Source organism: Leptinotarsa decemlineata, unplaced genomic scaffold, assembly GCF_025532065.1.
Source record: "Leptinotarsa decemlineata unplaced genomic scaffold, Ldec_3_MD MMD2_tig00026354_RagTag_RagTag, whole genome shotgun sequence".
Taxonomy (NCBI): Eukaryota; Metazoa; Arthropoda; class Insecta; order Coleoptera; family Chrysomelidae; genus Leptinotarsa; species Leptinotarsa decemlineata.
The window spans coordinates 5747951-5756539 of record NW_027412702.1 but is presented as its reverse complement, the minus strand read 5'-3'; the positions used below and the strand labels follow the sequence as shown (position 1 = coordinate 5756539).

General features: G+C 40.1%; 2 protein-coding genes across 2 annotated transcripts; both read right to left on the bottom strand.

Moving 5' to 3' along the window:
* Nucleotides 1–3038: 3038 nt before the first annotated feature.
* Nucleotides 3039–3614, bottom strand: LOC141486379 (uncharacterized). The gene has a single exon (XM_074184245.1). The coding sequence runs from the start codon at nt 3612–3614 to the stop codon at nt 3039–3041; it is 576 nt and encodes a 191-aa protein (XP_074040346.1).
* A 2229-nt stretch (nt 3615–5843) lies between these two features.
* On the bottom strand, nt 5844–6836 carry LOC141486378 (uncharacterized). The gene is made up of 2 exons (XM_074184244.1): nt 6833–6836; nt 5844–6769 (listed from the first exon to the last, which is right to left on the bottom strand). The coding sequence occupies exons 1-2, from the start codon at nt 6834–6836 to the stop codon at nt 5844–5846; spliced, it is 930 nt and encodes a 309-aa protein (XP_074040345.1).
* Between the last annotated feature and the right edge of the window lie 1753 nt (nt 6837–8589).

The following is an 8589-nucleotide window of genomic DNA, read 5'->3' as shown; positions in this document are numbered from 1 at the left end:
ATTTTTTGCTGAGCAGAGCGTAGCCAAAAGCAACAAATGAATTCTTTCCTATCGTATAAGAATATGGGCATGAAAATACTTAATATTTAGACATTGATAATGAAGCAGTTCATCAGTTCGGACTTCCATAAATTGATTTGAAATCCCGGAAAGAATCTATAAAAAAATTTAAAAAATCACCTGAAAAAACAATTTTATTAAGCACAAAATTGAAATTACAATGAAATAACATACAAGCAACAACCACAAAAAATTTGAACTATTAACACGAGCTGAAAAATTAAAAAAATTATTAACAACACTTTTAGCTGATTTTCGTCTGAAAGACAAATGAGATTCTGGACTTCGCTGACCAACGTCTTCAGTTCAATCGGGATGGAGTCCAGCTCCCTAACCCTTTCGGCTGATTTTTGTCAAAGAAAGACAAATGTCCCCAGACATCAGTACCGCTTTTCACGGGATAAGTCCTCAGACATCAGTACCGCTTTTCACGGGATATCCCTACCTGGCTGGGGTGGGATGGATGAAAAAGCTATTCGTCCGTTAACGGGGGATATGAGGCCTCATTCGACATTGTCGGGGCCTTCTATATCAGGAGGGGTCGTCTACAGCATAGTTTATAGATTCCCTAACTAACGGATTTTCGTGAGTTTCCGCACTTTCAAAAACTCACCGATTCCTCGACTGAATGGACTGCCGAATGGAAGGCAGCTGCAAGCCGCACGAACCAAGGAGCATTCACAATCATCTTCATTAGTTTGTTCTGCAATACCTCCAGAATGGATATATTATATTTCGCCGCTTGTCCCCAGACGCCTGAACATATATGATGACAGGCTTGAACATCGTGTTATAGATGGTAATCTTGTTTTTCAGACTCATTTTATATTTTCTATTGATCAGAGGGTACAGACTTGCAATCCGACTTTCGATCCTAGATTCGACGTACATGATGTGCGGGTTCCAAGTGAGCATACGGTCTATTAGAAGGCCGAGGTACTTAACTCGCGCCTGCCATTCAATCTCCCTTCCAGAGATTCTCACTTTTCTGGCCGGAGAAGATAGCAATCTTCCCATGATTATCGCCTGAGTCTTGTCCGGGTTCACTGGGAACTTCCAATCGAGGTACCAGAGCTCGAGGTCATCCAATGCACGTTGCATGTAGACGACGCCGAGCTCCCGACCCATGGAAGACGAGAGAAGAGCCGTGTCATCGGCGTACAGAGATATCTTCACACGCTCGGGCCTTGGAAGGTCGCTGGTGTAAAGAGAATACAGCGTCGGAGAGAGCACAGCCCCCTGTGGCACTCCAGCGAGGATCTCTCTGTTATCAGACAGAGAGCCCTCTACTCTAACCTGAAATGTTCTGTCTTTCAGGAAAGACCCAATCCACCGGATCAGGCCCCGAGGCAGGTCGAACGCGTTCAATTTGGGCAGAAGGCCTTCGTGGCAAACACGGTCGAAGGCCTTCGAGATGTCAAGTAACACAATATGCACTTTCTTATTGTTGTTAAGCTCATGGATGGTGTTTTCGACCAGCATTAGAGTCTGTAACTCAGTGGAGTGTTCTCTCCTGAAGCCAAATTGTTCATCAGGCAGAACATTTCGGTCCTCAACTCCTTCGTTGAGCCTTTGGAGAACAACTCATTCAGCCAGCTTAGCCGCCGACGAGAGTAGACTGATCGGGCAATAATTCTGTGGGAACAGCGGGTCCTGACCCTGTTTTGGGATCATGACGACGATCGCATGCTTCCACCTTCTGGGGAAGTGTCTGAGAGCCAACGAACTGTTTATTATGTTCAGAAGGCATTCGACGCAGATGTCCGGGAGCCTCTTTAGTAACTTGTTAGTTATTGAGTCGACCCCCGGAGTTTTCTTGGCCTTTGCGGCCCTGATGTATCCCTTCAGCTCTTCCACAGAAGCTGGACGGATGTCATCATCGTCCATCAGCCAGCTTAGCCGCCGACGAAAGTAGACTGATCGGGCGATAATTCTGTGGGAACAACGAGTTCTGACCCTGTTTTGGGACCATGACGACGATCGCATGCTTCCACCTACTGGGGAAGTGTCTGAGAGCCAACGAACTGTTTATTATGTTCAGAAGGCATTCGACGCAGTTGTCCGGGAGCCTCTTTAGTAACTTGTTAGTTATTGAGTCGACCCCCGGAGTTTTCTTGGCCTTTGCGGCCCTGATGTATCCCTTCAGCTCTTCCACAGAAGCTGGACGGATGTCATCATCGTCATCCTCCCTGAGGATTCGGTGAACCCGGTCTTCCAACAGCATATCGCGGTCGATGTCGTCATCGTCGTCAACTTTAAGCTGAAACTGACGTTCCATCGTGTCAGCAAAAGCTAACGCTTTGTTGGCGGGGGAGTAGCACACTCCGCACTCTCCGTGAATGGGTGAGAGAGCAGCCTTTTTCCCCCTGAGCCTGCGGGTAACGCCAAAGGTCATCACTCCCAGGTTCGAAGGATTCTAAGAGCTCTTCCCACCTTTCGTTTCGGTGATCAATGATGGCCTGCTTGACTTGGTTGGCCATCCTATTTGCCATATTTTTATTCTGGACTTCCTTCGAGATCTGACTATTTATAGGTCATTCGACTGCTTCCACCTATCCCCTCTTAGGTGGTGTTTTTAGCAGACTGTATATAATAAGGTTACTGAGACTTTATATATTAGAAATAATATCAATGTATTGTACTTTCATGACATACCTACCTTGGTGAGTTGAGCTACATAGATGCGCCGGCAGATTTTTAGATACTGGGCATAGAGGCGGTAAGTCCCTCGTTTCGTAGTACCACACACGCACGCCCGATACTCGAAGGTACTTGTGTCAATATAAATACATACAGTGTGATACAAAATAAATTAGTTTAAATGAGAATGGAACATACCGCCCACCTAAAATGGTCACATTTTATGTACTGAGATTAAATTGTACATAAAAATAATGAAAAAATCAAAACTGAGATATTACTACTATCAAGTGTAAAAAAATAATGTTAAAACTAATTGAGAAATAAAAAATATTGTTTTAGATATTATCTGGAAGCGGGCAAACCTGAGTCACGGGTCGCCTTAGTTCCGAGCTAGCTGTTTTGATACTCACAACGCGAGTTATTCTCCCTAAGTTCCAGTTCAATGGTGGAGTTAAAAATGATTTAACTCCACCATTTTTAACTAAGACCATGGTACCCAAGTCAATGCACGAAGAAGGCTTTGTCCATTTCTTTCGCTGCATGAGTGTATGCAGATATTCATTATGCCACCTGTTCCAGAATGACTGATGCATTTGCTGGAGTAGTTGCCACCTGGATAGGTGCGATAGTTTCACGTGGCTTAGATCAGAGTCGGGTGGAGAATTGAGTGGTTCAAGGGTGAGAAAATGTCCGGGAGTCAAAGCCTGTAAATCATTGGCGTCCGAGCTGATGGGGCATAAAGGGCGAGAATTTAATACAGCCTCAATCTGTACTAACACAGTATTCATTTCTTCATAAGTGAGAAGTTGAGAACCTATAACGCGAAACAAGTGCGTTTTCAGGACTTTGATTTGAGACTCCCAAAGACCTCCAAAATTGGGAGCTTTAGTTGAAATGAAACTGTAAAGCATTTTCCTGAGAAACAATTTGAGCAATAGATTTAAAATATGTAGTTGCGCCAATAAAATTTGAACCAGAATCACTGTAAAGATGATTGCAACGTCCTCGACGAGCTATGAATCGGTGAAGAGCTGCAAGAAAATATTCCGAAGATAAATTAGAGACCAGTTCGATATGAACTGCTTTTATATCCATACATACAAAAATGCAAATGTAGGCCTTGTGAGTTTTTGCTCCGCGCATTCGTTTGAGCGTGATATAAAGGGGACCAGCCATATCAACGCCGGTATGGACAAAGGGTTTAGCTTGAGAAAACATATGAAACATTTTGAGAGGACCGAGCGAATGAGTGAAGCGATGAAAACTGGGAACGAGAATAGGGTGTTTATGATCCTTAGCTAAGGAGGAATTTTGCAATCTTCCGCCCACCCTGAGGATTCCAGAGAATCAATGAATGGAGTTAATTTTCTTAAATATTTTGGGAGAGATTTATTTTGTTTTAAGAGAGTAATTTCATTCGAAAAAGATTGATATTGCGCAAACTTTATTAAATGAGTGAGAGCTGAATCTAATTCAGAAGGGAGACGAAAATCAGAGTGTTGTTTGGAGACATTTCGAGAATTATTAATAAAGCGAAGAGTGTACGCGAGAATTCTTTGAGTTTTGAGAAAGGAGCTCAAATTAGTAAGAAGAACAGCAATAAAATGAGGGATTGAAGTAGTAATGATAACAGTTTTACGGGATTCTACTTGAGTTTCCGTAATCTCGGAGAGATTAGCAGCTATATCAGAAGGCCAAGAATTTTCAGGAAGAGTGAACCAGTACGGTCCCGTCCACCATAGCCTATTTCTAAGCAAATCGTGCGGAAGCGAGCCACGCAAACCAACATCTGCTGGATTATACTGAGATCTGACATGTCGCCAGTGAGACGTAGAGAATTCCTGAATCTGAGCCACTCTATTGGCAACAAAAGTGCACCATTTATGAGGAGATGAATATAACCATGAAAGCACAATGGTAGAATCCGTCCATGCAGAAGAGCTCTCAACTTGAATTTGGGATTCAATAATCCTGAGAGTATAACTCAAGAGCTTCTTCAATAACAAAGCTCCACAAAGTTCAAGACGGGGAATTGAAAGCTTCTTTACAGGGGCTACTCGCGACTTCCCTGCGACGAAATGGACAGATATAGAACCATCGGCCTGGACACAACGCAGATATACAACACGACACATATCCTCGTTCAGAGGCGTCACAAAACCCATGCACAGTACACGAGAGGGACTTTTTTGATACCATGTTCCTAGGAATATTTAATTGAGAAATATGAGAGAGTTCACTAAGAACTTCGTTCCAGACAGAGGTAATATGCTTAGGAGGAGTTTCATCCCATCCTAGTCCAGAGATCCATAATTGTTGCAAGAGGATCTCGAGAAGAAAAGTGAGAGGAGTTAAAAAACCAAGAGGGTCGAAGATACGAGCCATTTTAGAGAGAATATTGCGTTTTGTACAAGTATGTGTGATAGGAATGACATGATAAGAGAATGAATCAGAGATAGGGTTTCACTGGAGGCCAAGGATTTCGATAACGGAAGCAGAATATTTATCAAAAGAGAGGGGTTTAATGAGAAGATGGTCATGAGGTAAATGAGAGAGAAGTTCGGAAACATTACATGCCCATTTACGGAGTTTAAATTGACCTTTAGCTAGTAAGGTAATCAACTGAGTTTGAAGAATTTGAGCTTCACCAATATTATTGGCCCCTTCAGTTATATCATCAATATAAGTGTTGGAGAGAAGTAGAAAAGAGGCTAGAGGATGAGTATCTTGATGATCGTGGGCTAACTGATGAAGAACTCTAATAGCCAGAAACGGGGAGCTGTTGACACCATAGGTGACAGTATTCAAAACATATTCCTATAGGGGTTCCTCGCCAGAGAATTTTCTGGTAGGGTGTGTGAGAGGGATGAATGAGAATTTGACGGTATATCTGTTTGATGTCCGCAGTGAAAACTATCGAAGGCAAACGAAAGCGAAGGAGAATTGCAACAAGATCATTTTGCAATTTGGGACCAAGGAAAAGTGTATCATTGAGAGATTGAGAGTTGAGATCTTTAGTTAAAGCATCAAACACAATTTGGAGCTTAGTGTTAAGACTATCAGGTCTTAAAATAGAAAAGTGGGGAATATAATAAGAGTGAGAGGCAGATACATTACGAAAATTTATGAGAGACATGTGATCAAGATTTAAATATTATGAAGACATTATATTCTTTCTTGAGATCTGGGTTGTTGATGAGTTTACGTTCCAGGGAGAGAAACCTATGGCGAACAATATCTCTTGAACCATTGAATGAGGGAAGGTCCGACTTGAAAGGAAGTTGAACCTGAAATCGACCATTTCCTAAAATTTGTAAAATTTCTATAAAATGAGTTTCAACAGAATCATCTTCGAGAGAAATGGGAAGAGCATCTGGGACTTGTTCTAACTCCCAGAAACGAGTTACACAAGTTTCGAGAGAAATATCGGTGGCAGCAAAAAATGAGGAGGTGTAATTACTATGAGATGCAGATGGAACTTTATCCATGATCACCCAACCAAAACAGGTTTCAAGGGCAACGGGCCTTTCCACACCACTGGAAATAGTTTTACCTGTAATAAGTGAGCCGAAAATATCAGCACCAAGAAGTATATCTATAGGTGCAGATATGTTGGAATGAGAATCTGCCAATTTCGAGAATTGAGAAAATTTGTGAATAGGAAGAGATTGTTCGGGTAAACTGGAACAGATCTTGGGAATGACTATAAAATCGAGATTGAAATGAGGAGAGATTTTATTAACAGGTTTCACTAAACAAGGTACACCTTGTTGAGAAAAAGAATCTTTCTGAGCAATGCCAGAAATAGAGGCAGATATCTTTTCTAGAGATAAACCTAAACGGTGAGCACATTTTGAGGAGATACAATTAGACTGGCTTCCACTGTCTAGGACAGCTTTAACTTTATGAAATTTTCCATGTTTTCCTTTGACTTCAATTATAGCAGTAGAGAGAAGGACAGTAGAATTACAATGAGACAAGAGATTGACACGAGGTTGAGAATAATCAGGATTATCTGATAAGCAAACATCATTTGAGGTACAAGGTTGATCATTATTACAAATGGCTGGGGGTTAAGAAACATTTTCAAAATGCAAAAGTGTGTGGTGTCTACCAGAACATTTCTTACACATAGTGGTAGAAGAGCAAACACGAGAATTATGGCGAAAACCTAGGCAATTAGAACACCAATTTTGAGATTTAACCAAAGAATATCTTTTTTTGGGAGATTGAGCTAAAAAGGAAGGACAATTATAAATCAAATGTGTCGAATTACTCAATGTAGAAAAAAACTGCGTATAGATTGTTTGGATTTCATAAAATTCGTCCATAAACAAACTGTGAATATCATGTTGGGAGGCAAGATCATCACTGTCTGTCGAGGCTAATGAAGCAGTTAAATTACTGTGAATTTCGTGAAATGCATCTTTTATCGTATCAATATGTTTATATATACATTGAAAATTCACGTGAACGGACTCATCATTAAGTGCGTTAACAGCGACGGTTTTCAAACTTTTCAATTTACTTTACAATTTACTAATTTACTATTTACGAAGAACCAAAAAAATGTGGAGAAATAGAAAAAACGAAGTCAAATGTTCGAGTTCGAACGAGATGCAAAAAAAAATCAAGGTTGTGTTCAATGACGAGGTACCAGAGTCTTTTTATATATATGAGCGATGATAATGAGAAAATAGTTTCAATTTATGCAATTATATAAAAGTTATTACACAATATAGATGGTAGGTATATAATGAGTATGAGAAAAGTGTATTTATTTTCAAAGAAAATAATTCAACTTATATGAGAGATAAATAATATAGACACAATATTATTTTAATATGTGCAAGTGAGAGATTATATTATATAACGAGAAAGTATATACCATATTATATGATACTATATTATGAGTATCTATTCAATCATCTACTAGCGAGAATCGAGAATTAAAGCCACTTTTTTCCTGAACAAAACATTCACCGGTAAAAAACCAAACGTGAATGAAATATTGCCAGAAACTGAGTTCAGAGAATAATTCAACTTATATGAGAGATAAATAATATAGACAGAATATTATTTTAATATGTGCAAGTGAGAGATTATATTATAAAACGAGAGAGTATATACCATAGTATATGATACTATATTATGAGTATCTATTCAATCATCTACCAGCGAGAATCGAGAATTAAAGCGACTTTTTTCCTGAACAAAACATTCACCGGTAAAAAACCAAACGTGAATGAAATATTGCCAGAAACTGAGTTTTGCGTTTGTACCTAAAGAGAACTTCGTATTTAAATCGAGAGAAGTACGAATTTTTTACGTATGACTTGAAAAAAAAAATAACAATGCTATTACTACAAATATAAATCCAGCTCGAAGGACCAAAAAATAGGTGGTGTTTTTAGCAGACTGTATATAATAAGGTTACTGAGACTTTATATATTAGAAATAATATCACTGTATTGTACTTTCATGACATACCTTGATGAGTTGAGCTACATAGATGCGCCGGCAGATTTTTAGATACTGGGCAGAGAGGCGGTAAGTCCCTTGTTTCGTGGTACCACACACGCACGCCCGATACTCGAAGGTACTCGTGTCAATATAAATACATACAGTGTGATACAAAATAAATGAGTTTAAATGAGAATGGAACACCTCTTCCCTCTCTTTGCTTCATTGGTTTTTAGCGGGAGCTGACCGTTTGGCGGGAGTTGGTCGTGTTCCGTTTGATTAGAGGTTTCCATATGTTACGTATCTCTACGCTAGTTTGGCTAAATGCATTGTTGGACCACATATATATGCGGCTTCTTTGAATTTTCTCCTAAACCAGTGTTCCTCCTTGTGGATGATTTCAGCCCGAGCCCACTTGATGTT